Source organism: Sesamum indicum, linkage group LG3 (assembly GCF_026168435.1).
Source record: "Sesamum indicum cultivar Baizhima isolate 11 linkage group LG3, ASM2616843v1, whole genome shotgun sequence".
NCBI lineage: Eukaryota > Viridiplantae > Streptophyta > Magnoliopsida > Lamiales > Pedaliaceae > Sesamum > Sesamum indicum.
In genome coordinates this window covers 3,860,484-3,887,439 of record NC_142659.1, presented here as the reverse complement: position 1 = coordinate 3,887,439, position 26,956 = coordinate 3,860,484, and the positions used below count along the sequence as shown (strand labels likewise).

Genomic DNA, 26,956 nt, shown 5'->3' with positions numbered 1-26,956 from the left:
CAAAGCCCAGTCGCTGTCGTGGTCGGATCGCAAAATTGGTTGAGGGGTTTTGTTCTCCTTACTATGGGTAATTGAATGGTATATGTGGTGGCTAGAAATTCCAAGTAACGGCGGCGGAATTGAAGAGAGAAGGTGGCGGCGAATGGCGGGGATTTCACAACTTTGATTTCCCATCAGTTTTTTTTTTTTTTAATTTCCACGTATGCGCCACATATGCGCCACATCAGCTTCTCCAGCCAATCAGAATCGAGCCCCCAATTTTAAAAGTCACATGCATCGCATGTGACTTTTTCCGGCGAGCCACAAAATTTTTCGGCCAAATTTGGACTGAAATTGCGAATTTTTCAATTTTACGGGACCAAATTGAAACCCTAGAAACTTACGGGACTAAAACGAAAATGGCCTATAGCTGTGGGACGAAAATTGTCTTTTACCCTTTTTAACTCTACTCCTTGTTTTGAAATGAACACAATTCTATACGAAATATTCAAACTTCATCATTTCTCCCTATGTTACTTATCCCTAATAATACACACAAAATTTGAAATTCTTGGTAAACAACTCAAACCGCCAACTTTGTTTTTTACATAATTTGAAACATGCAAATAATTTTTACATCAAATTTGTGTTGCATGATTCATTATTCTTGGGGCTCCAATTGACATCATCGGCTACGCGAAAAACACGAACGTTGATAGCAACGGGATGCTACGACCCGGGAACGATGTTGAACAAACACACGTCGTCCTCTTCCAACCCGTTGTCCAGCACAAACGTCTTCCAGCCTCTCGTTAGTCCGACCGACGTTTCCCTATCGTAAAATTTCACGTACCACGACTTGTCATCCATGCGAAGTTCCAGTTCTTGTTTCCCCTTCAGGCCTTGGCTTCTCGCCCATTTCAATGAGAAAACCTTCACCAAACATTCAAAAACCATCATAAATATCAAAAGTTAGCTTAAATATTAAAATGGCCAAATTTTAAATTTTTTATAAATTCTGTCCTCAAGTTACTAAATTTACAAAATTAACAAGCCAAATGGCAGGTTTCATTTTCAAATGTGCAAAAGATTAAATACTTATAATTATAGGACCAAAATTACAACGAAACAAGTACATCGTTGGCCTTACCAAGAAAAACCTAGCATAGACATAGGATGCTCGCATGGGTATTAAGAGACCATTGTCGTTTAATTCCTCAAACGCCCTCTCCAGTGTCCGTTGCTTCTCTATATCTGTGACGACTCTACGTTTTGGCTGTTGTATATCATCTGTGAACATGGTAGTCCCTTGAAATTAAAACTTAATGATTTAATTTACGTATTAATTTGTTACGATGAATTTAAAATTCTTTAACTCATCAAATTATTACATGTCCAAATTTTCTCGGAAAAAACTAGGTTTATTTGAGTAAAGTATCTTTAAATTTATTCAAAAGATTTTCGATAAAACGTAACGATAATTTATTTAGAATAGAAGGAAAGTAGATCATTTATCAAACTTACTTTCACAATCTTCTCTAATAAAATTCTGTTTTACTTCAACGCTGGATATGTCGCACGATCCACCTATTATTTCACAAGTAAACACAACACTTATGTTACACAATTGCTTAAAACATTACCCTACTTACATCATATACTTCAAAACTTGCTCATCAACATACCTTCAAACAATTTTGTGGCCAATTGCTTCCTAGCAATCGAACCGCTGATTGAACCGCGCATAGCTCTCATGATGTTTTTACCCTTGCGCGACGATACAAAGTCAATATCATCTTCGCACACAGTATTTTTACCCGACCGCTTTCTTGTTGTCCGACCACCAACCGAACCGCTAATAGTCGAAGAATTCTTATTATCGTGCGGGGAAATCAAGACGCAATCATCTTCACATTTGCTTTTATTAGTGTTTTCTTCACTCACGCTTTCTTTTGCATTATGAGGCGTCTCGACGAGATCCTCTTCCTTCCTGACAAAGTAACTGCATACCTTTTCACAACCCGTTTTTCCATCGAACATAGTAGCATCGAATTCAGAATTGCCATGATACTTGAAAATCAAAGTATCGTCCTTTTGCAAACAATGCGCATCTGCGAATTCCTTCCACTTACCTTTCAATAACACGACACCGTCTCCATTTCTCACCAATTCAACGACATATTCCCCTCCCTTGGGCGTTTTCAAAACAACACTTCCCGCCAACTTTTCTCTTAAATTTTTCACAAAAGTTGTAGGTAATACCTACAAAAATAACCACACAAAAACCCGTTAAACAATTGACGACGACAACAACGAGCAATATTATATAATAATAATAATAATAATAATAATAATAATAATAATAATAATAATAAATCACTTACTAAAGCATGATTTGAATTATCAGAAACTCTTTGTAGAAATTGAACAACTCGAAATTGGGACCAGTAAATTTCTTCTTCCAAGCTGTTGTAACTCTTCCGATCGCCACCCATTTTATCTGAAACATACAAATTCACACACAATTTAACTATTAATAAATATGCAATAATAATTACGACAATTTTTTTTAAAAAAAATATATAAAATGAAGCCATGAACCAATAAAATATTACGAAATTTACAAATTTATATACCACTTAAGTTTTTAAATTTTGCTAAAAAGAAAAGATAAATCACATTAAAAACAATTCATTTGTTATGTATCCGACGTACATTTTAATAAAAAATATCAATTTAATTATATTTATCGTATAATTCATTTGGTATATATAACTAAATCTGACTCGAACTGAAATTTTTGTGCTAATTAATGTTCCCAGTAAAGTCTTTTATTTTTTTTTTTTTAAAAAAAAAATTAACATATAAATCACTCTCACAAGCAGAATTAATTAGAAAATTCAATCGAAATTCTGCTTACCACATGAAATAAAGTTGTTGGTTTCTTTGCCAGTTCTCTACTCTCATAAATTGCTCATTTCTTCCCAATTAGCTGAAAAGTGGAACACAAAAATGGTGAGAATAAATAAATGGAACTTTAATAGAAATATGAAATTACTCCCCTAAAGAAGTGAAATATTTCAACTTACCCCCAATAACTTTTGAATAAGTTCAATTCATGCCCTTTGAGTCGGCATGCAAAGTTGTCGTCAAAGATGGTGAAAAATAAAAGTATTTGGGCTAGAAATGTAATTAAAAAAAATAAGGAAAGAAAGAAAATTAGGGTTTCAGATGTGAGTGATGGAGAAATTGAGAAGAGCAAAATTAATTAGGGTTCTTGGGGAAAGAGATTTTTCCTAATGAAGTGACGAATGAAAAAATATATAGTGAAGAAACTAAAACTTACCGAAAATCAAGGCGAAATGAGTCCTGCAAAATCTGAATTATCGATTTTTTGGGCTTTAATTAAGGGATTTGTTATTATAATTACAATTAATTAACCAATTAAGATAGGGATTTAACATAATAATATTTTATTAAATATTTATAGGTAATAGTCTTAATTTTTCAAAAATCCCAACCGTGGGGCCTTGTCCCTCTCTGCATATAATAAATAATTTTTTATTTTTTAAAATATATCATAAATAAAAATAAAATATCCAAATCCAACAAATGAGAGAGAGAGAAATAAAAAAAATATCAATTTAAAGTATTATCGACACAACAAAAGAATTTGTGTAGCTATATTAAAACAACGTGAAGTCACTTTTGTAAAATTAAAAAAATAGTTACAGTTAATTCTTAAAAATTATCTAATTAGGGGTATAATTGTCATATTTAAAAATTGATATAGTGGTGTCATTTTTATCATTATTTTTTAGTATAGAGAGTTTTTCTTTTTTATATAGTATAGATATATATATACTAATTCATTGAATTACAAAAAAAAAATGAATTGGGTCTTACAAGTTAGATATGTCGGGTCAAGGTGAATTATGAGTCCCAATGGGGTCGAGGGTGTTAACAGTCCGGTTAAACCTGTCGAATCGAATTGATCACCCCTTGTCTCAAACCTCTTTGGTCGGCTGGTCAACTGTAGTTTTTTGCATTTAAGAAAAGACACTCCCACTCCAACGCACCAAACACACGAGAACAGAAACCAGGTAGACAAAGAAGGCAGTAAACATAAAGATTGAGCAAGATGAGTAAAAAAGTTTAATAGAAAAGTACCGCCAGTTACAGTTATACAGAATATGTACATTACGATGTTATTCGACTGAGTTGTCGATGTGCTTAACGTTCTTGGCCGACTTTATGTCGAGCAAGATGTTACCCACAGCCCATGGAAATCCCAAACAATTTGCGCTGCCATGAGAGTAAGTCGGGTGATAGGTCACAAAATACCAGGCTGATGCCAGTTTCTGTTGCTCAGCTTCGCTGCAGCTGCTCCTGAACCACCCCTTGACCTCTTTCATCAGGCTTTTAACGGACACCATGATCCGATCCTTCACCTCGCCGTATCTACGGTTATCTCGTTGCAAATATGCCGACTTCTTCTGCATATCGCCGGTTAGTATCTCTACTTCACTCTCCGCCCCGTAATAGTTCAACAGTGTCTCCATTTTATCCAAGTACTGTGCTTTGTGACTTTCAGCAGTTTCGAGGAAATCCTCATAGCCATCTACGAGAAGATCGTGATCAAATGCATCTGAAGAAATCTTGTTCGAGACATTGGTGGTTGGCTTTGTTTTATGAATGAATTGGATTGTGGCACGGTAAAGCTTGCCTAATACGCCTCGTGAGATGTACATGGGCTTCTCCCACCTCTCCATGAAGTCGGGGAATTCTCGAGGTTTCAGAGTTCTGGGCATCTCGGCTGGAGCTCCAGTTTTGGCGAAATCAACGGCCATAGAGTGAAGGGTCGCTAACTCGAGACATTTGGGACTCAGAGCTTTTTCAGGCTCACGGTCTGCATGGATCAGATGTGCAGTGGAGATGGTGCCTAGAGTATCGCTGATCATGTAATCGGCGAAAAATTTCTCAATTTCCTGAAATATCAGCAGAAACAATAGTATCAGAGATATGCTGTAACAGACCAAAGAAACAGGTTTTCAGATTACCTCTAAGGTCACATCGTGATCCATGATTCTTGGTCGTCGTCCAGTGTAGTCCATTGGGTCCACAGTTCTGGGGGGGATGAGATTTTCGTCCCAGCTTATAAAATACAGATCACCATCAAGGTCACCACCAGAGCATTCATTTGGGTGAGGCCTGTAAAATTACCAGCACTTTCGACTTACCTTTTCTGATGTAGCTAAGAACTAAACAAAGAAAGAGAAGTGTGTGTGCACACTCTACCTATCTCCTTTCTGGGGGAAAACAAGGCAATCCACTAGATTATTCTCCTGTAGTTTTATATCGCATACAGCTTCTAGAACCCTGACGTCACCTGGATGAAGACATGGATTCTTCGTGACCACAACTTTGCCTTTAACCACAGAAGTCGTCTCATCCACCCTCTGGAAATATCTCTGATCACCGCACTGTAGCTCAGACTTATTCATGGTTAGTCGAACATAAACCTGGCCATACTCCAAAGTTGCCGTTTCATCCAGGCATCCGACTAAGACACGGCCCCTTGGAACAAATATACGACACCTGCTTCTCAGATCAGAAAGCTGGTTCTCGAGATGTGATTGAAGCATTGTCAATAGGTAAGGCTCCTTGTTTGGCTCATAGCCTTGAAGCAACATCCGTGCTAAGATGCTTTTCATTTCACCTCCACCAGTACTCTCCAAAACATTCAATGCCGCCTCTTTTTTTGTCAGCATTTTGCCCAGGTGTTGAAGTTGTTCGTCTTGCATTGCTAAGAATATGCAGTCCTCTACACCCAAGGTCGATAACAATGTAATAATCTCCCTGTTCAAGTAGCAAGGCTGGGACTCACTCCACTTGGTAATGTTAAGCATATAGTTGTTGGACTCAAACTTACGCATGCTTTCTCGTAGTGCTAGCTTCCGGAAGGATTTGCGGTCAACAGCTATTACCCCTTTATAGCCACCATAACGGATCTGAAATGCTGAAGGGATATGAGGCAAACCCAACTTCCTGGCAATATCTTTAGCAAATGCATAGGAAATCTTCCCAATTCCATCAGAAAAGCAATATTTCACACCATCGGTTGTTACTTCAATATCAGGAATAAGATCATAATCCCGAGGGTGGACCTCCAGAGTTTGCATTGACGAGCTAAACAACTGACCCATCCTAGCTGCACATTTTGAGATGCTTCTGATCTTGTTAAAGCAGCCCATCCACTCTCTGATATCTTCTGCTTTAACATGATCATTTGAAGCAAACATCCAAACCGCATTTGAACGTAGTTGACTGGCAGAAAAGGCCAAGAATTGGAAGTTTTTGTCTCCAATAATAATCCCATCTCGGAGAACAGATAGAATCCGATGATAAATATCCGTTCTGTAAGGCTTTGCAAAGATGCCTTGCTCAATACTCATAGAAACAGCAGTGGCAGGAAGCCTTCCCCAATCTTCATCAACAAAAGTGACCCTCAGGAAGTCTGAAGCGTATGAAGCAAAGTTCTTCACTATGTAGTTGGAAGTTTCGAGTTCAGGACCCATGCAGTAGATCTTTGATGGAGTCACAAGAACTCTATGACAACTCATCACGTTCTGATCCGTTAATCTCTTAGAAGCCACTGCAGTCATACTCTTACCACTCTGACCGGTGATGGAAGATTGATTCTTGATAAATGACTTAGGATCATAACAAGTGGAGTGCAACTTGTGCATTTTGTTCAGAATTAATAATGCAGTGTCCACATCTAATCTGCCGAGGATCTGAAAAAGATCGGTATCGACTGCAGCAAGGCTCATCTTTTGAGTATGTACAAGTGAAATAAGCTGAAAAAGGACCTCATACGGTAATTTGAAATCAGGGTAATTTGTAACAAGTGGAACTAAATCAGAGGAGTGATTGAATTTAACTCCTCCTTCAAGTGTTAGTTCCATCACATCTTTAGAATAGTAGGGCAACGAGGAATATATGTCTGAACTAGATAATCCTTCTTCAATCTCCCAACAGAGAGAAGACAAATATCCAATTGACTTCAAATTTGAAAAATCAGTCGTTCGAACCCAGAGAAAGTCAAAATCTTCTTTGCATATGTGATATCGGTCAGTAGCGAATTTTGAAGCAACCTTTGGTCCAGAAATCTTTCTATATACTTTCGGTGCATGTTTGAGCTACAAACAGAAACAGTTTGAAGTAAGATTTTAACCAGAACTGAGTTTACAAAGTGTTTCACAACAAACTGCCAACACAGATGAAAAGATGAACTCATGAAATGTAGTTTATGTAAGAGTTAAAAGGAAAGATTTGAACTCAATAATCTTATTAGAAGTTTATACACAATTCAAGAGACCTCAAAGCAAATTCATACTCATTTCCTCCATGAAAGTTGATAACACTCATCTCCTATATGAAATAGCACTAGGAACTGGCAAATAATAAGTTTTAGTTTCCCTTCACACCAATTCTTATCAGGACCAGATTGGAGGTGAATAGCAGGGAAAGCACCAGCATGAAGAAAGGCCTATCCATAATATTATGCGATTTTCAACCCCAATTACAATGAATTAAACGGAATTTACCTATAAAGAACTCTAAATTTGCCAAAAAGGACAATTTTGAGACGAAGATTCTCAATAAGGTGAACTTGACGGGTATACATCAATGTAGACAAACTTCTTAATTGTATAATATTACTCTCTCGAAAAGTACTTGATTTGCTTAGCATGTCTATAACAGACTCACAAGTCCTTGCTCGACAAACGGTTTACCAATTTCACAACACAAGCTCTCCAAGATGAAATTGACGGGCAGTTATGTGGCTCATGATTCTACACATCTATTAAGTCACACCCACAGTAGAACTCCAAGCTGAATGATCCTAGAAAACTCACATAGAATTTGAAAGAACACCGTGAACAATTTAGTCTCACAATTAACCAGACAGCAGTGTCCAAGATTCACTGATAGGTCAATACAGAAAATACAACCCGGAGAATGAAAGAAACAAGATTAAAGATCACAGCATTGTACACACGCTCACACACAGATAGAAAGAGAACAATGAATCAAACTAACATAGTATACTACCTTCAAAAGGATAGCATCAACTTTCTTACCATCCCCATCCAAATAACACCCTCTAGTCTCCAACACATCCCCAAACTGAACCTCCAACTTATAACACTCCCCCTCATGATTCACGAAAAACTCAAGCTTCTTCCTCTCAGGCATAAACCACAACCTAACCCCATCCCAAGATTCCAAGATTCCCATGCAATCAGCTCTAACCATAACCCCGGCAAGCAAAACCATACCCCCACCATATCCCACCCTGTTTCTTGGCTCCACGGGCCTAATAATAACATCCTCAAAGGAGGGGGAGATCGAGATATAAAACCCTTTGAAAAGCAGCTTTCTTTGTTCAGACAGTGATAAAGCTTTGATCTTGGCTTCTGGGCTGTCGAACTGCACGCGGCCATGGCCTCTTGACTTCCAGTTCTTGTGCTCTGTGAAGATTTCAATAGCAAAGACTGTGCCTTTCCCGAGTGTGGACTCGAGGAAGGACAAGAGCTCTTGGGCTATGGCTGTTTGTGGGATGTTTGATACTTTTACTGTGAGTGTGGGTCTTGCCATGTCCATGTTGGTGATGGTCATGGTGGTGGTGGAGAGAGGAGAGAGAATTAGAAGGGTTTTGACTGTGGTTTACTGTGAATTCTTGTCTGCCACTTTTTGGGGGAAATTTTCTTTTTCTTTTAATTAATTCCCTTTTATGACCCATTATTGGCCTTCTCCCAAAGAGAAATCTATTTATGTATATTTATATTTTGGCCCCCAATTTTTGGTAAAATGTCAAATTGGAACCAGGTGATGCAGAAAAAGGTCAATAAAAAAGAGAATCTTGGCCTATCTTATCTTATTACCAAAGTGAAACTTTAAGCAGTTGGGATAAAGTTAAAAAGAGGTGAATTTTTCATCTTGAATTAGTCCCTTATTCCTTTTGGTTTGATTAGTTAGTGGCATCAGGTTCTTGATTTACATAGTTGAGGATATAATTTCCTGATTCTTGCTGGTTATATTAGATAATTGATATGCTGATACAAAAACACAAAAAATAAATCAAATTACTTGATATTTACCTCATTTTCTAAATATAATTTTTCATTTTTCCTAAAGTTCATCTTAACTAGCAAAAGAATCATAAAATATGTTTGAAATTTTTAGTTACTCAAATTCAATCATACTCAATTTAATTAAAACACGTTGAAACTCAACTTGAATAACTTTTGGAATCTAAAAGAAACTCAAACGAGTATGATAATAATGTGTTCGTCTTGATTCCAGTGGTTTGCACCCATACTGATATGTTGGGGCATGCAAGGCCCTAAATTCAGATTATTAGTATTGTATACACATAATAGGTCCTTTCCTTACTGTTTCTTCAAATCAATATACAAATATTCTCTATAGGAAGCTATTGTGGTAAGTCACTTTCATTGGAAATCAATAGCTAAGATGAATCTTTAATCTCAATATATAGTGTCATGAGAGCCTATTCACCACAAAATTTAGTCAAAAGGGTTTTCATGCCTAGTGCAGAATAACCCATAATTACACCTTTCCTTAAGCTTCAAACTACAATAATTCTTGGACATAATCAATCTACACATGAAATAAAACAGAGTAAACCTAGTGAAAACAAAGAACATTTGCTCACACTTTTACTTTGAGCAACTACAAATATGAGTAACAGCATATAAAACCAATCTTGAAAGTGTGTGTACTGTATTGCAAGTTGTAAGAATGTATGTTGTTCTGATGCAGCAGTTCATACATTCAGGACATGATGGATGCAAGTGTCAAACGTTGGATTCAGTTCAGTACTCAGAAAAGGAAACGAAGCCTAGATATAGGTTTCCTCGCTTCCATCTATGCGTAATGTGTGTGAGGAACGACATGTGAGCTCGGATTGTAAAATGCAAAATCAGAAAACTTGGTTGGAGGACAGTTATCCTCGGGTAGATGACATCCGAAGAGCAATATCCAGAGCAAATTACTGCCCTTTGTTTCCTATCGAATGAACTTTTAACTTACAAAAACAGACACTATACCGGTTTTTCCTGGTCCAATATCAGATCAGAAGAAGCACTTTCACACTAAATTACTTCCTTTAGGCATAGGTGGTGTGATGTTTTCATTTGTATCCGAAGAACTTGGAAATTTGCCTTTCTTGGACCAGAGCCAGATCTTGGAAACAGAGAAACTATCACCTCTACTCCTAGGATTAATCTTCTTTGTATCCATATCTGTATTATTGGCAAATTGCTCCTTATTGTATCGAACTATTGCTTTCATACTAACACCAATTTCCCTTGATAACGCGACTTGCAGATTCGCATCAGCAACTATGTACTGGAATGCACCCATAGAATAACATCTTCTAGCATCAATACTACTACCGCAGCTGCTAACCTCATTTTTTCGTTTTTCTTCACTTTCTACTCCTTCATTCGAGCTTCTGAACTTTCCTAGCCGAACAGAAAATATCCCTGCTGGACCAGCATTTTCTTGCGAAATTCCCGGCCAACGGCTGGAGGAAGACGAGTCGTTGCCCCCATCAGGACAAGATAAACTCCATTGATCGATTGCATGATCGAAATTGAACATGGGGCTTTCCATAGGATTCCAAGAACCAATGAAGCTTCTGCATAAAGGGCATGTTGAGTTTGACAACAGCCATGTTTCTATACAATGAACATGAAAGGCATGACTACAATTGGGAAGAAACTTAAGCTTGTCACCGTCCGAAAACTCACACAGACAAACAGCACAATCAAATGGTTCCTTTAACCCCACTATGTCCTTATAGTAGAAGACTGGCAGAGCATCAATCAAAGCCTGGTCAAGACCAGAATCGTGCAACCGGAAGAGCTGCTGCAATTGCCTCTGAAATGTGTGGGAACCGGATGCATCTGTGAGTCTATTGGACTGTGAAATTGAAGAAAATGATGGCCTCTTGAACAGGCATCTGATGAGAAGCTGGAGTAGGCCAAGTATGAAGAAGCCAATAGCTAGAATCACTATAACCAAGAGAACAACTGGGCTAATTCTGCCCATGGATGAGAATTCAAAACAAGGGCTCTTCTAAAATTTTCTTCAAGAGTATCGCAACAGCAAAAGCTACAACTTTCAAGATCTTGGCTCGTATAAAAGGACCAAAAGCTAACATGTAGAGGGCCAAAACTAATGCAATCAGAATTCAAGAAAATCTAAAAGAACCAGCCAAGAAACATGTTTCTGAAATCTTCAGAGGACAAATTCAAGCCCTTCTGCTAGAAGTCAGGCAGGCAGAAATGAGAAGGGAACAACTAAAAATTTCTGGACATATCATTCAAAGACATATCGAACTGTAAGGAAAGAAGGTGACAGAAGGAGAATTATCAGGGAATAAATGTCTTAATTTGCAGGTCACCTACCTCTTTTCTGTAGACTCTGATAATTAAACAGACAGCAAAGACAAATAATCTGCAGAAAATACAACTTTTGTTTGGTTGGTTGTAAATGGAACTATATTGTCGAGAATATCAAGAATTTGGCAGAGGACCATGTATGTCAAACAAGATAGGCAAACTACTAGCAATTTGTGCTAGTGTGTGTTCTGTGTGTAAATTGAAGGAAAAAAGAGAGGGACATAATTGAGAGTATGAATGGAAATTTTCAAGGGCAAACCAGAACAGAAACTCAGTGGAGAAAAGGTTTGATGAGAAACATTTTTTCAAGATTATGGTTTTCTCTGTCTTCACCTGATTTCAGCAAGGTAGCCCACATGTGTCATTTTCACCAAACTTATGGCATGTTGTGTCCCATCTAAGTTTTTGGACAAATTTACCTGTTTTTTATTTTAAAATCATTTATGTCAATCCTCTGTTTTTGTTTGTTTTCTTTGGTGTTGTCATTTTCTGAATCATGCTCATGCTGCCTTAAGATATTAGACTAGGAAACAATTGTTTCAATTTATGTTTTGTGTACAAGAAAAGAAAATGGTAAGAGTAAAATTAGCTTTCCAATGTAAATTTTTTGTAAGAATTTTTGTTAATTATTCTCCAAAAATAGTTATTGAAAATTAGTATTATCACATTATTTCTTACAACGAGATTGTTTTCCACAATAAGAAAAGCTTTACTTCGTTATATTTCTAAAACAAAATACAAACGATGAACTTAATACTTACAGGACACTACTTTTCTGTATAAAAATATCTTTTTAAAATAAAAAAATAAATATCTTCAAGAATCACAAGACTAATCTTTATTCTTCTAAAAAAAAGTTGTTGAAAATCAGTATTATCACATTATTTCTTACAACGAACGAGACAATTTTACAAAACAAGAAAAGCCTTAATCATAATATTTCTAAAATGAAACACGAGCAATGAACTCGAAATTCACGGGGCACTACTTTTTCGTATAGAAATAGATTTTGAAATAAATAAATATGTGCAAGAATTGCAAGATTGATTAATTAAGAAGAAGAGGAGATGGAGTTTGGAGGGTCCATGAGAATAATAGTGTTGTTTTCCCTTGCACGCATTCCATTCCAATCTAATTGCTATTCAAACCGGTGATTATGAATCATCATACATTGCTAATTCTTTTTACAAAAGTTTGTTTCCCTCTTCCTTTTTGTGCTTTACACATACACATGACCACTAAATTTGACTTGGAAAAAAGGCAAATCAAGTCTTGGCCTTGCTTCATTTTATTCTACAACGAAGCTACCTATTATTATTCTTGAAATTTCAAGAAATAATTAAAAGAAATTGCATTGGATAGGAATGAGGTATCCTCCATAATCTAAAACTTATAAATAAATTAAATTTCTAAACAAATAAATACCGTACATCTACGAGTATTATAGAATTTCATTACCTTTTTTTACTATCCATTACTAATAATTAATAGTGAACCAACTGTATCAACCTCAATCAAATTCATTTTCATTCAAGTTAAGTTTTGGAGTATTAAAAAACATAAATCTTATCGTTTCATCATAATATATATAGGAAAAAATGCAAGCAACCCCCTTATGATATTGTAAATGAGCAAATGACCCCATTATGAAAAATAAATACCGATTTACCTCCCTGTATAAGGAGGTAACTTGCTTCATTTTAAAAAGTATAGGAGCGTAAATTGCTATATTTTTTTTATAAGGGGTAATGTGCTCATTTTTAATATCATATGGGCATAAATTGCTATTCACCTTCTATATATATATATATATATATATATTTGTGTTTAATGTTTGGGCTTAAAGGCAATTTTCGTCCTCTAACTTCAAGTCATTCTCATTTTAGTCCCCTAAGTCAATAAGGTTCCATTTTGGTCCCATAAAAATTGAAAAAATCTCAATTTTGGTACAAATTTGGTTAGAAAGTTGAGTCACTCGCCAGAAAAAGTCACATGCCAGGCTTGTGACTTTTCAAATTGGGGCTTGCATTGTGATTGGTTGAAAAAGATGATGTGGTGAAGAGATGACCTGAAGTTAGGGGATTAAAACGAGAATGATCTGAAGTTAGGGAATGAAAATTGCCTTTAAGCCTTTTATTTTCAGCCAATCATAATGCAAACCCAATTTAAAAAGTCACATGCCTGGCATGTGACTTTTTCCGGCGAGTGACTCAACTTTCCAACCAAATTTGTACCAAAATTGAGATTTTTTCAGTTTTACGGGACCAAAATGGAACCCTATTAACTTAGGGGACTAAAACGAGAATGGCCTGAAATTATGGGACGAAAATTGTCTTTAATCCTAATGTTTGTGCCTTCAATTGTTATAAGAAGAAAAACATACCTAATCCACAAAAATAGAGGCTTATGAATAGTTCCATAAAATTAGGTAGCTTTTGCCATGAGAAAATGTAAAGAAATTTTTGCTTTATTCATTATGTTCTTATTTGCAGCAAAGATTGAGTCAATTTAGTGAATAAATTAATGCTTTTCTGGTTGGGATTTTGGATTATTTATGAGTAGCATAGGAAAGAGTTGGTAGAATAGGTTATAATGCCTCCCTAATGATTTTCTTAAGTGGGATTGCCTTTGTTCTCTTCTATCGTCATTCCATTAATTAAGAAATATTAGGGGATATACTCCATGTGTATGTGAATATAATATAAAATATTTTATTAAAATAATAATTTTTTTGTCAAAATACAATTAAATAATTAATATACAGAGATTAAATAGATGAAAGAAAATTCAAATTTAGATAAAAAAATATAGGTTAATGGGATAAGGGTTGACTGAGAAATAATTGATTGAACATAGTAAGTGAAAAAAATTTAGAAATTAATTACATTAACTATAAAACAAAGAGTTTAAGTACAATAACTACCTTCGAAGTATCCATATCATATCAATTACCCTTCTAAAGTATTAAAACCTTTTAAAAACTCTCTTGAGCTTTAGTTGTTAAGTCTGAAAAAAACCCATTTTACCGTACATATCAAGTTAAAAATAAATTTATACATACATATAATTACCACATTCATATAATTACCTATATAAACATATGTTATAAATATATATTAACTGTATATTCATTTTGTTAGTTCATCAACTCTTTTGGTTCTATTAATTACAGAAGTTTTAAGTAAATATATAAATCTATATGTACGTATGAATTATGAAAATAAAAGAGTTAAGTGAAACTAAAATTAGAACAAATCTCGAAAAAGGATAATTTCAACATTATAGAAATATCTTTTATTTGTTTTACAAAAAGCAATTCTTTTAAGGGTAAAATGATTTTTTCAAACATAAATATTAAAAGTCAAGAAGATTTTTGAAGGTTTTAATACTTTAAGCCCTTGTTTGCATAATTTTACTACAAATGGATATTGTAACCCCTTTTTCAGGCGAGTGGCATGTTTACAAAATATTTTAGCGCTTACTTCACCTGGATTTGAATCCCGCTTATCTAAGTGGGACTATTATGTGATAAACCCAATAATGAAGATAAGAAGTAATTCACAGGATTTTCGTTGGATTTGGCTTTTAAAAGAAGAAAGCCTACGCAGTAAATAAAAATTTCAAATAATGCGAGTTGGCTGGAGAAGATCTTTTGTCTTATTTGTGGGCAAATAAGTAAAAACAAATCATAAACCTTGTGGCTGCTCTATCATTATTCATTACAAACTAAACATAATATAGTTTAACAAGTTCCAATTAATACGAGAAGCAATCCCAATGCTATCCACCATTCATTTATCCTATACTGTCAAACAAACAAGGCCTAACGAGTAATTGATGTGGCGTGGGCCGAATACTTCACCAATAGGACAAAAAATAATGGGAGATTGTAAGTTAGATAAAACAAATAAAAATTTAAATAAAGTATTAAAAAATATGAACACTACAAGAAAGGTAACAATGAAAGTAAGCATACAAAATCAGAGCTCCATCGAATAAAATGAAATTCTCAATTTTACAACACCAGTCCATTACACTTGTGTGCCAAACACAGCAATATCAACATACTCACAACAAGCATGTGTTTTTTCTCTATAAATTTCAAACACAGATTAAACATACTGAGCATATACTACTCTGAACTCCAATTCCGTTCAGTAAATTCTCATCACTGATTTACAACCATATTTACCATCTGCTAGGCAATATCACACAGCCTTTATATTCCTAAACTAGTTCCCAAGTGTCAGAATGCTGTATCGACAAACTTCCAAATAGTTCTAGATGACTTCCAGGCATTAGCAGCATAAAGTCAGAAACTAAATAACATCTTTCACATTGAAATTTCAGTAGCAAAACAGGAGGCCGCAAGCCCCACATGTCCAACGCACCAAATACACAAGAAAGGAAACCAGATAGACAAAGAAGGCAGTAATAATAAAGATTGCGCAGGATGAGTCAAATAGTTGAATAGAAAAGTACCGCCAGTCACAGGTAGCGAGTTAATCTCTCACTAAGAAGTCGACCCAAGCGACTCTAAGAGTCCCTTGACAAATTACTTAACTAGGTACCTTTAAATTTGGAGTATGATTTTTATGGCCTATTACTTTAATAATGGACATTAATGTCCACAAGAAAATAAAGATGGCAGAAAAACTTGTCTGGCGAAGTATCGCATTGCGGTAACCAATAGACATATTCCAGGTGATGTTATCAACTTATTCATGTCTTGAGATCATCTGACATGGCTGAGGGTATACAGTGGGTGGAAAGAATGTCCAAGGTTGCTGCTTTTGCATTCTTTGTTCGGAGCACAACAATCTGCACAAATATTATAAAAGAAGAAAGAATTGATGTTCAAAATTTACTTGGCTAGATGTCATGCGTCAGAGGTGACAAAAGCTTGAAAAAAACAGAGAAAGCCAACCTGTTGGTATTCCAGATCAAATTTCAAATATTCATCATCACAGTTCTCCACCATATGAGCCAAGCTCTTCAGATTCTTCACAGGCTTACCATTAAAGGCATGAACCTAATGCATCCAAACACCCAGACAGGCAATAAGAGCTTGTAGTTGGAGAAAGCACAATACAGTTTGAAAAAACTGAGCAATTCAGTAGCTGACATCAAAAGTTTTGTATCGAGAACTAACCTGAGTATTAACAATGTCCTCATATCCAATGTTGATGTCAGCCACAAGCACCTTTAACAAATTGCACAACAAAACAAAGGGTCAACCACAAGACAAGAACATAATATATGAAACCCCATCATTTCAGAGATGTCAGGATTACCTGAGAAACAACAACTATTTGTTCCTCGGGTGATTGTGGCATTTCATGCAAGAGTTTGTCCAACAACTTGACTGGAGCTTCATACTCGTAATCTTTTCCATACTGGAGATGCACAAAGACACGCATAAATTATAAAGCAATTAAACTAAATATTTGACCACACACCTTTTTGTTCGTTTAAAATATTTCCTTCACTAGATTAAGACAAAATTGCTAACCATGCAAATAGAAAATAAATACTGTTAGAAAAGCAAGCATCTAGTAAAATAAAAAGATATTGGTAAGAGGCCCATGGCAGTGAACTGATGAAGATCATGGCACCATAGCATGGAGAGTCTTTTTCCTTCACAAATCAAGGGTGCTGGAGAACAGTAGCTCCAAAACCAAAAAAGGACAAACCAACTAGCAGATTGCCACGCTCAAAACAATCAAGCAAGGAAATCAACGAAATTCCACTAAACATCAGAGGAACATGCTGTCACTGGAAAGTGTTTTGCATACAATACAATGTAAGAAGTGTTTCTGTAAAGGAAAATGGTAGTCAAGGGAAGGGCACATCACACATGAGATTAGCGTGGACTCCTAGAGCCTCTAATAAGTACTAAGTCATCACTTTTTGCTTTGATGGCACCTTCAGACACCATGTAAAGACTCTGACAATAAGAATACGATTGCACAGATAGTGCAGAATGTAATGACCAGCAGATAGGTCATTGTCTCACTTTCTTTATGGCTGCTGAATTTGGAATCTGGAGCTAGGGTACATGATGTATGACCTCAATCTATGCAACCAACACATTACAAAATGGAGAATACAGAGAGCAGTAAGTAAGTTATTGTTCAACAACATCCGAGGTTTCACCGCACTAATCATATATAATATATCTCCTTGAGTCATCATGGAAAACTGGCTGATCACAAGCCCGCTACACAACGCCACCAGAAAACCTCTATTTTAACTATACATTGCCTCTTTTTACATGCAATTTGTAGCCTTCATATACCAAGCAACTAGTGGAAAAGACATGATAGAACAGAAGTCCAACACTCAAAACAAGAAATCACTACTTTTTTTGGGGTAAAGTAAAATCTCCTAACAAAAGAAACGATATACAGAGCATCTCTAGCAACTCCATCGATAGAACCAACTAGGACTAGACGTGATCACTGCTTTGTTGATTGAAGTCTGACCTTTGACCAAAAGATGCATGTATGTGCTTTATATTCATATACATACATACACGAGATATAAACAAGCATACATACATGAGTATATATCTGTTGCAGTCCCAAATATTGAAACACATTATACAATAATTTTTATTTCAGTCTGAATATATGGTAAATCAGAATCCTCACAAACCAGTGCCCTTCAACATTTGAGATATATCTCGAGCTACTTGGGAAGGTTCATCCTACTAAACCTGAGAGAAGGGCTGCATGAAGATTTGATCCATTGGGCCCCTTCATTAAACCGCCAGCAGCCCAAGGAAGTCAGCACAACAATTGCAGATGTGCTTTACAAGAGTATTTGCCACATGATATTCGACAGTATGAATTTTACTCTCCTTTTTCTCTCTTTCCTATGCCTTCTTGGCATTCTTAATATTAGGTAACCTTCTAATATTCCAGAAGCCCATTGACTTCAAAAACCTTGTATAAATTACTTGCCACAGAGAAAATCACATTAGGTCATGTGATGTACTAAAAAACAGCCTTCATTATAAGTAGCGCCGTCTATGGCAAAACTGTCCCAGTAACCTTCCACAATGTAGTACAGACACATCAGATAACTTGGCCTTCATGGTTATTGGGAAAAAAATACCTTTAAAGGTGAACAATCATGCATATAGGAACACTTTGCAGTAGTTGTCTAAACATAGAAATACAGGAGTGGACATTTTACATCATTAAAATTGCTATCATACTGGAATTTAGCCAGCTGATATAGAGTAGTCCACCTTCTGAGTTCACCAAGGAAAATAATTAATTAAAAAACTAAAAGAAAGGCCATAACTACATCTCATGTTCTAGGCAGAATTGATAGATCCCATAAACTTCAGCAGTAAAAAGGTCTGAAATGACACTTACACTCATACAGGAAGCAGGTAGATAATAACACCATTGGGAGCAGAACACTAACCTCAGAACGGAGATATGGAACGGAAACAGTTGTAAAAACAAATCCAGCAACAATATAATATGAAGGAGGCCTGCCCTTGTTGTGAGCTGGAATGAGCCTTCTGTGTGTGCCAAGTTTGACGTTGAACTTAAGAGTTTCAGAATTACGAAGCACTTCAATGGCAGCATTATCACCAGTGTACTTCTGGGACACAAGATAGCTAAAACCAATGCGTTCTCCATGCCTAAATGGGACTGCAAGCCACCACACCATGAGTTATGAGCCTTATTATTGCCAGGTAAATTAAACAGAAGAGATGTTCTTAAAAGCTTATGGCAATCAAATTAAAAATAAAGTCACATCCATGAATATCCGATAAATAACAGCCCCAAACACATCAAAGCATTACATCAACATATATAGGCAGGGGTACCATGCCAACGCTTCAACCAATCTTCATTAGCACCCCTTATCTAGCACTGCCCCCAGCAGATGATCTTGGCTAGGTTTCAGGCACATGCTTTATGCATACCTTGTTTGCATGAACATCTTGAGCAGCTTATCAACAGGAATGAAAGTAAATAGTCACCTTAAGTGAAAAACAAACTGTTGAATGTAAAAAATCCCAATTCATGCACATTTCATGGGTGCAAAGACAGGGAGCAGGATTCAACTTTACAGTGGTGCTATATGCTTAAGGGTGATGTGCAACATGACATGTGTGCCATGCCTGTGCAACTAAATGGATCAATAATTTCTCATCATTAAACAACTCCAATAAGCCATGCTAGAAGTGCAAACACCTAAAATTGATGTATAAGGAACTTCTGGATCTTCAATGTTTTATCGGGAACTTCTGTGCGTTCTATGTAGATAACCTCATTCCACATGCCAGGGTTTCATTAACCATGTTCAAGATCAGAAAAACACAAGGCATTCAGCATTCAGTTTCATACAAGTCAAATCTCCTGTTGATGATACACAAAACATTTCAAAAGATTACATGAGGCAAGAGGTGAAGGGAGGGTCAGAGTAGTAAATGTATTCATCACCATGTCCTCGTAACCATTATCTGAATCTAACCTGTTCCATCATTAGCTATATCAACCCCATCAAAGCTAAGGATGATATCTGATGGTTTCAAAACCTTGAACTCTGGAGCAGTGGGATCGATTCTTCTTATACGTACACCCTTTTGATCAGGTTTCATCCCCATGGACAACCGCAAGTCTGGATTTTCCATCTTCTGCCACTCAACCCCAAGAATCGGAAATCCTGGCAGACAACAATCATATGGTTGAAAAAACAGGGATTCTAAGATATTGATTTAAACTGAAAAAGACTATTCAAGAAGGGATTAAATTACAAAAACACAGTAACATACACATCTACAAATACATGAAAGACAAGATAAAGCAAAACCACAACAGTCCAGGAGGATATTGATATTTGGAGAATCAAGCATCACCAGGAGGGAAGATATTGAATTAATTAAATTTATTACTCTCCCATATAATCAGTTTGAGCAACACCTGTCTTCAAACTAAATAAAGATTCATCCAGTGAATTGGAGGCAATACAAGCAGATAAATATAACATACAAAATTGTTTGCTCATGCACAAAAAATATCTTCAAACTGAGGAAGCTTATTTGAGTGTTGGGTACAGAGGAAGCATGAAATAATCTCCCTTCCACCAACTCTCCCTCTCCCTCTTCAATGAGATAAGATATATAGAAAAAAGAAGAGCCACATGTCCAAGCCAAAGCAAAGGCGAGCATGCATCTGTATTTTAATGTCAATAATGGATGCTTTGTCCTACTATCACAATGATCTAGTGCCAAAAAAAAATATAAATAAAATATACTCTTTGTATTCCACTTAAATCACGTATTAGGTCAGAATCACAATCAAAGGTGGGCCAGAATCTATAGCAAACAAGAAAATAAAGGATGAACAGGCGTATTTGTAGCTGAAACCCGATATACCCTAGGTTCCATGTAAATATATTATAAAGAGTAACATCCATTATAAAATAGCATGTCCATAAAGAATATGATGGTTCATAAGATGTCTCCCAACCCAATTAGTCAAATTCAAACGAACTTTTTAAATCCATCAAGTGCGTCAAAGACAAGGCAAAACTGAGAACTTAAATCACAGACAAGTTGCCAGAAGATGCAGATAACGCACAATCCAGAAGTGCAGAGCAAGTCAGAGATTGCACATTACATGTTGTGTGCAAAATGTGGAGGGCAAACATGTCTACTTTCTGACTACTCAAATTTTCTCTCAGAATCCTCTGGTGATCAGTCATTTCTCCAACATATAAACCCCAGATCATCGTTGTGTTGATGGAATAGAATTTCATCATAATCAGATAAATCTTACCCCCAAAAGTCCACCACCAGGGTGTTCATACAACTACAGGAAAATTAGAAAGAGAAAGATGAAGACCAAGTATACCAGTATACGTTCCATGCTTCTCATAATCTTGGATAAAGTGCATGATGACTGGTGTTGGAATAACATAACCAATATTCTCCACATCCTCATGCTTGAGTGATTGGAAGGCAATGCCCACACAGTTTCCTTTGTCATTAAAAGCAGGTCCCCCAGAATTACCTGAGTTGATAGCGGCGTCTATCTGCAAAACAAAATTTCACAAACATCGGCTCATTTTTATGTAGAAACTACAATGAACGTGGTTGGATTGAAAATAAGCACCTGCAAGCCCAGAAGTTCAGTTGATCCATGGACATATGAAAGAATTTCTATTCGTGACACAACCCCACTTGTTACAGAGATTGTGTCACCCCCAATTGGGTACCCCACAACAGTAACAGCATCTTGAAGTGCAGGCAGATCCCCAAACTCTACAGGTGACACCCCTTCCCAGAACTCATCATCATCTACTGTAAGCAGAGCTGCACCATCATATAAATCAAAGTTAACCTCAAACATGTGGATTGATTTACTTCTATCAGATGTACATTTTTCAATCTAACCCCAGCTCAAGAATCGGTAAAACATGTTGCATTTGAATAAAATAGGACATTAACTGCAAACTAAAAATTGCATATATGAATCACCACATCATCTTGTGTTCCCCCTAGTCCAAGACTCCTTTTCAGCATCAGGGGCTTTTCTTAATGAGGGGATGTTTAGCATGATTTCCAAATGAGAGCCTGTAGTTTTATCTAGGGGTGCTAGGACAGAGAAAACACACCCTGAAGCAAACGAGTAATCACATGGCCTCCAAGGGGAATATAAGTGTCCAGTACTAAGCGACACTACCCTTGTTTGTACATATTTACAATCCTAACCCCAGGCTTGTTCCTGGCAGACTGTAGGGGTTCAATCTGTCTTGTCTTGAACTGCTTCTCATCAACATCCACCCAGCACAACTCTCTTTTTGGTTTTTCCTATTGGACTCGTAAAATAAGTTTATCAATATCTACTACTCCACCACATGTCACACATCTACAATAACAACCAAATCCAATGCCTGATACCATTATGTATTAAAAAATTGCCAAAGAAGAGAGCCACAAACTCCATCACATAAACATGATAATGAGTGTTCTGATACTAAATTTCTGAAAAACATTACAGAAACAAACCGATTCAACATCCAGAGGTCATGCTTTGCTTCCTATATTATTATTTGCAGGAACATATACCAGTTTCTCATATATCATTGTTCAGAAATTCCACTACCATTAAGAAAATTTCACAAGCAAACATTTAAAACTTACTTCTATGCAAAATCTTATAGATGTATCATTCCCAGTAAGTTTCCATTACAGGGCTATTCCAGGCTGAATTAGACAAACAATCATATGGCAACAGTGCACATTAAATGTTGATACGTCTATCTAGGAACCAAAGAATCAAACAATCATTTAGCATGTCAAAAACACAATTATATGATTATTAAAAACTCAGAAACCTAAAAAGAGGAACTGTCCATTAATAGCATTATCAAATACATTAACTGCTTCTATCCAGTCTTCTAATTATTGCTTTTGAGTGATTTAGGCAACAAGGTAACTATTTTCACGCTTTAATAGCCAACAAACAATCCCACAATTAGCAACCAAAGTTGGTAACAACACTAATGCCCAACAAAGCATCCTGATAAACACAGCATAAAGCATACCAAGCAACTATTCCAGACTAAAAGAATTCAGCAAGAACAAAACTTTCAAAAACCCACTACATTAAATCGCCCTATCTCCAAGTTTTAGCAAAGGTAAGAAACATCCTTTCAGAAACCGAACCATAAAAGGAATATAATAAAGCTAAAATACCCAATCAACAAATTCAAACCCTCACCAGTGTCGCACTGAGATCCAATAGCTAGCACAGTAGCCACATACTTAGTGTGTGAACCCCTCTTCAACAAATTAACATGTGTGCAATTTTCCACCGAATGAGCAAACGTCAAAACCCTCCTTCCCTCAATCACAACCCCACTACTGATTGAACTGTACTGCCTTTTCATCTGCCATGGCATTGAGAAATTTGGGTGGGTATGTACACAAAAAACCTTCACCACAGCGTCCAGGTCAGAAACCACCCTAGCCACCCTACTGAATGCTTTGATCAACAAGAAGTTGCCAATGGTAGGAGAAACAGCCACGGGTAGGCGTTTGCGGTCAGATTTGGAGGTTCTGATAGGGAGCCTGGGAAGCGAGCGGCGACGCTGGTGGGAGGAGGATGCAGGAGAAATAGCGCTGATGAGCTCCACATTCCTCACAGAGAATATAACACCCTTGTTGGTGGTGGTGGGTGCAGGGGAGATTGTGGTGCTGGTGTCAGCCAACCTTGTTCTGGATCGCTGGCTGCATTTTTGCTTCAGGCGGCTGCGTTGTTGGGAGGAGGATGCAGGAGAACTGGGGTTGATGAGCTCAACATTCCTCCCAGAAAATATATCATTGGTGATGGTGTTGGTGAGCGGGGCAGAGACGGTGTTATCAAGGATGGTGGTGTCATCCAACCTTGTTCTGGAGCCCCAGATGCGGTTTTGCTTCAGGTGGTGCTGGTGGGAGGAGGATGGGGGGGAATTAGGGTTGATGAGTTCTACATTCCTCAAGGCAGTGGTGGTGGTGTCATCCAACCTTGTTCTGGAGCGCCGGCTGCGTTTTTTCTTCGGGTGGGGCCGGTGGAAGGAGGATGGGGGGGACTTACCGTTGACAGGGTCCATGGTGGTGGTGGTATCACCTGACCGTGTTTTGGAGCGCCGGCTGCTTTCTTGCTTCGGGTGCTGCTGGTGGGAGGAGCATAAGGGAGAATTACGTTTGATGAGCTCTGGACTCCTAGCAGTGGTGGTGGTGGTCTGAGCTGACCTTTTTTTGGAGCATTGGCTGCTTTTTTGCTTCAGGTGGTGCTGGTGGGAGGAGAATGGGCGAGCATTGGGATTCACGAGTTCCACATTCCTCACAATGGTGGTGTTGGTGTCATTCGACCTTGTTTTGGAGCGCTGGCCACGTTCTCGCTTCGGGTGGAGCTGGTGGGAGGAGTATGGGGGAGAATTAGGGGTGACGAGGTCCACATTCCTTGCAGTGGTGGTGGTGGCCTCATTCAACCTTGTTTTAGAGGGTTGGCGGCGTTTTTGCTTTGGGCAGTTCTGGTCGGAGGAGGATGGGGATGGATTAGGGTTGACAAGTTCCAGATTCCTCAAAGGGGCGGTGGTGATGGTGTCATCCGACCTTGTTTTAAAGCACTGGCTACGTTTTCGCTTTGGATCGCGCTGGTGGGAGGAGGATGGGGCAGAATTAGGGAAGATGATTTCCACATTCCTCACCGAAGATTCGTCGTCATTGGTGATGGTATTGGTGGGTGGGGGGGAAATGGTGGTGTCATTCGACCTTCCTTTGGGCCGCCGGCTGCGTTTTTGCTTTAGATGGTGCTGGTGGGAGGAGGATGAAGGAGAATTAGGGTAGATGAGTTCAACATTTCTCACCGAGAACACAACAGTATTGGCAAAGCTGTTGATGGTGGGGGGGGAATTGGTGGCGTTGAGCTTGTCAAGGACAAGGGTTTCAGTCTTCTTGTTTTGCAGGCGGCCACGGCATTTCCGCTCCGGTTTGGTTTGATCGCACATTGTTGAACTGGATGGAAAATAAGGTTTTGAGATTCAATTTAGAGGAGAGAATGAGGATAGGTTTTGGAAAGAGGTCATAAATATCTGTCAGGCAACCTACAAACGACGTCGTGCGTTATGACTTAGTCCTTACTGGGACAGTAGTGGGTGTGTACAGTTAGTTCTGTGCTTGGAGAAGCTTAAAGTATTTGAAATCCAATTGTGGGCCCTTCTTTTGTATTGGTAACAAAAATCTTAAGCTCGAATCAGCTTTGATTTCTTTAACACTTGATTTTAAGCCTATATTTATCAGAACCTAAATCAAATGAAAGAAATATAATGGTCTGTTTCCTTATTAGGCTTTTGCTTTCAGGAGAAGTGGGCTACTTCTCATAATCTATTGTACAGAAACTTACAAGAGGCAGTTGCTCCAGGATTTAATTACTTTAATCCAATATAATAACATATTAGTATGTAACGTTGATAGAAAGACTAGGTCATTTTAACACTAGATAAGGTAACAATATAACAGCATCAAAGCTTGAAAAGTCTTATCTAGGAACCACAAATAGCACCAGGACAAATCATTTGGAGATTTGGCATATTCTACTGAAATAAATTCCATAAACATTGACGAGGAACCACCACAGCAATATAACTATTCCAGTACATGAATTACTTCTACTTAGATGTCATGACGGCAACAGAGGGTCATTCTTACATGTGATATCCAAGAAACAACAGCAAAAAACATTATAACACACTCTATCTAGCATTCTGGTGCACTATCTTACAAACTCCAAGACAAGATCACATCAGTTACTTCACATTCAAGCACCCAACTAATGAAAACAACAATAACCATATACTCGCGGCAAAAGGTCAGACCTGAGATACTACAATTATGAGGTACTGGATCTAAGACCTATTTCTTTTTATTATGCCTTCTTTTGTGTCATAATAAAGGCCGTGCACTCGTAGTTACCTAGTTACCGTTAGATATTTCTTATGTAATCATGTGTTGCATATAGGATTCATTTCATCAAATTCTTTAAAATGACTGGATAGGTTCAAAGGAAAGTATAAAATGGATACAATGAATAAACAAGCCTCACCTATATCGCACTCTGTCCCAATTGCAAGCACAGTAGCCACGTATTTCGTATCTGAACCCCTCTTCTTCAACTTAACCTGCGTGTAGTGCTCCACAGAATGCGCATTCGTCAACACCCTCCTTCCCTTGATAACAAAGCCACTACTACTCGAACTATACTGCCGTTTTCTCTGCCACGGCAGCGAGAAGTTCGGTTCAGTATGAACACAAAAAACCTTCACCACCGCGTCCATGGCAGGAACACCCCTCGCCACCGCACTCTCCGCATTAATCATCGCCGCAGCCACAGCGCCATTAGCCATCGGCGGAACCGGCATCGCTAGGGTTTTGGCACTGGTGGCGGTGATGGAAGGTTCGTGTTTGGGGGTCTTGGGAGGGCGACCCCGGCGGCGGCGTCCGTGATGATTGGAAGAGGAGGGTTCAGCAGCGGGGTTAATGAGCTCCACGTTGCTGACAGAGAACACGACGTCGTTGTCCGCGGCTGGGGGGGAACTCGTGTTGTTGCTGTCGAGCATGGCGTTCTCCGGCGGCCGGATTTTCAGGCGCCGGCCGCGCTTCCTCTTCCGTTTGGTTTCACTGCACATGGGTGAATCGGGTGGAACGGAAATGCGGGGGTTTTGATTTGAAGAGAGGATGATTCGATTTAGAGGGAACGAGTGAAGATACGTTTAAATGAGGGTTTAAAAAGATTGTGCTGCACCAGGTCCCAACGACGTCGTCGTACTGTCCTCATGTCAGCTTCTGCTTCCCTATTTTTCTATTTCATTTCTTTTTTTCTTTTTCCCCTAAATTGTCATACCGAGTTAAAATTGTTTGTAAATTATTAAGTATTTATCAATTTATTGTCCAACATAAGATTAAA

General features: G+C 37.7%; 4 protein-coding genes across 5 annotated transcripts; all 4 read right to left on the bottom strand.

Moving 5' to 3' along the window:
- Window positions 1-84: 84 nt before the first annotated feature.
- LOC105157398 (B3 domain-containing protein REM16) lies at window positions 85-2,474 on the bottom strand. Its single transcript, XM_088879106.1, has 5 exons — window positions 2,364-2,474; window positions 1,665-2,241; window positions 1,504-1,566; window positions 1,093-1,269; window positions 85-932 (listed from the first exon to the last, which is right to left on the bottom strand). Exons 1-5 carry the CDS (start codon window positions 2,472-2,474, stop codon window positions 709-711), a joined length of 1,152 nt encoding a protein of 383 aa, XP_088735232.1. The 3' UTR covers window positions 85-708.
- Window positions 2,475-4,111: 1,637 nt separating this feature from the next.
- On the bottom strand, window positions 4,112-8,754 carry RDR2 (RNA-dependent RNA polymerase 2). The gene is made up of 4 exons (XM_011073519.3): window positions 8,098-8,754; window positions 5,278-7,181; window positions 5,040-5,190; window positions 4,112-4,967 (listed from the first exon to the last, which is right to left on the bottom strand). The coding sequence occupies exons 1-4, from the start codon at window positions 8,662-8,664 to the stop codon at window positions 4,188-4,190; spliced, it is 3,402 nt and encodes a 1,133-aa protein (XP_011071821.1). The 5' UTR covers window positions 8,665-8,754; the 3' UTR covers window positions 4,112-4,187.
- Window positions 8,755-9,775: 1,021 nt separating this feature from the next.
- LOC105157184 (RING-H2 finger protein ATL46) lies at window positions 9,776-11,806 on the bottom strand. Its single transcript, XM_011073518.3, has one exon. The coding sequence runs from the start codon at window positions 11,122-11,124 to the stop codon at window positions 10,159-10,161; it is 966 nt and encodes a 321-aa protein (XP_011071820.1). The 5' UTR covers window positions 11,125-11,806; the 3' UTR covers window positions 9,776-10,158.
- Window positions 11,807-15,789: 3,983 nt separating this feature from the next.
- Window positions 15,790-26,759, bottom strand: LOC105157183 (protease Do-like 9). Of its 2 annotated transcripts, none has more exons than XM_011073517.3 (9): window positions 26,096-26,759; window positions 21,620-21,819; window positions 21,359-21,539; window positions 19,977-20,168; window positions 18,915-19,147; window positions 16,772-16,873; window positions 16,630-16,680; window positions 16,405-16,509; window positions 15,790-16,298 (listed from the first exon to the last, which is right to left on the bottom strand). In XM_011073517.3, exons 1-9 carry the CDS (start codon window positions 26,676-26,678, stop codon window positions 16,200-16,202), a joined length of 1,746 nt encoding a protein of 581 aa, XP_011071819.2. In that variant the 5' UTR covers window positions 26,679-26,759; the 3' UTR covers window positions 15,790-16,199. The 2 variants fall into 2 exon arrangements, with proteins under 2 accessions (XP_011071819.2, XP_088734770.1); XM_088878644.1 differs by lacking the exon at window positions 26,096-26,759 and adding an exon at window positions 23,231-25,033.
- Window positions 26,760-26,956: the final 197 nt, after the last annotated feature.

What these genes read in the sequence shown, in the direction of transcription:
- LOC105157183 (XM_088878644.1), bottom strand. Translation starts at nt 25,001, where the DNA reads ATGTGCGATCAAACCAAACCGGAGCGGAAATGCCGTGGCCGCCTGCAA. An exon ending in TATAGCTAATGATGGAACAG is followed by an intron (nt 19,148 to 19,976) that starts GTTAGATTCAGA and finishes GGTGGCTTGCAG; the next exon opens with TCCCATTTAGGCATGGAGAA. An exon ending in AAATAGTTGTTGTTTCTCAG is followed by an intron (nt 16,681 to 16,771) that starts GTAATCCTGACA and finishes AATTTGTTAAAG; the next exon opens with GTGCTTGTGGCTGACATCAA.
- LOC105157184 (XM_011073518.3), bottom strand. Translation starts at nt 11,124, where the DNA reads ATGGGCAGAATTAGCCCAGTTGTTCTCTTGGTTATAGTGATTCTAGCT.
- RDR2 (XM_011073519.3), bottom strand. Translation starts at nt 8,664, where the DNA reads ATGACCATCACCAACATGGACATGGCAAGACCCACACTCACAGTAAAA. An exon ending in TTCCCCCAGAAAGGAGATAG is followed by an intron (nt 5,191 to 5,277) that starts GTAGAGTGTGCA and finishes GTAATTTTACAG; the next exon opens with GCCTCACCCAAATGAATGCT. An exon ending in ATCACGATGTGACCTTAGAG is followed by an intron (nt 4,968 to 5,039) that starts GTAATCTGAAAA and finishes CTGATATTTCAG; the next exon opens with GAAATTGAGAAATTTTTCGC.
- LOC105157398 (XM_088879106.1), bottom strand. Translation starts at nt 2,474, where the DNA reads ATGGGTGGCGATCGGAAGAGTTACAACAGCTTGGAAGAAGAAATTTAC. An exon ending in GGCCACAAAATTGTTTGAAG is followed by an intron (nt 1,567 to 1,664) that starts GTATGTTGATGA and finishes GTGAAATAATAG; the next exon opens with GTGGATCGTGCGACATATCC. An exon ending in CTTGTTTCGTTGTAATTTTG is followed by an intron (nt 933 to 1,092) that starts GTCCTATAATTA and finishes TATTTATGATGG; the next exon opens with TTTTTGAATGTTTGGTGAAG.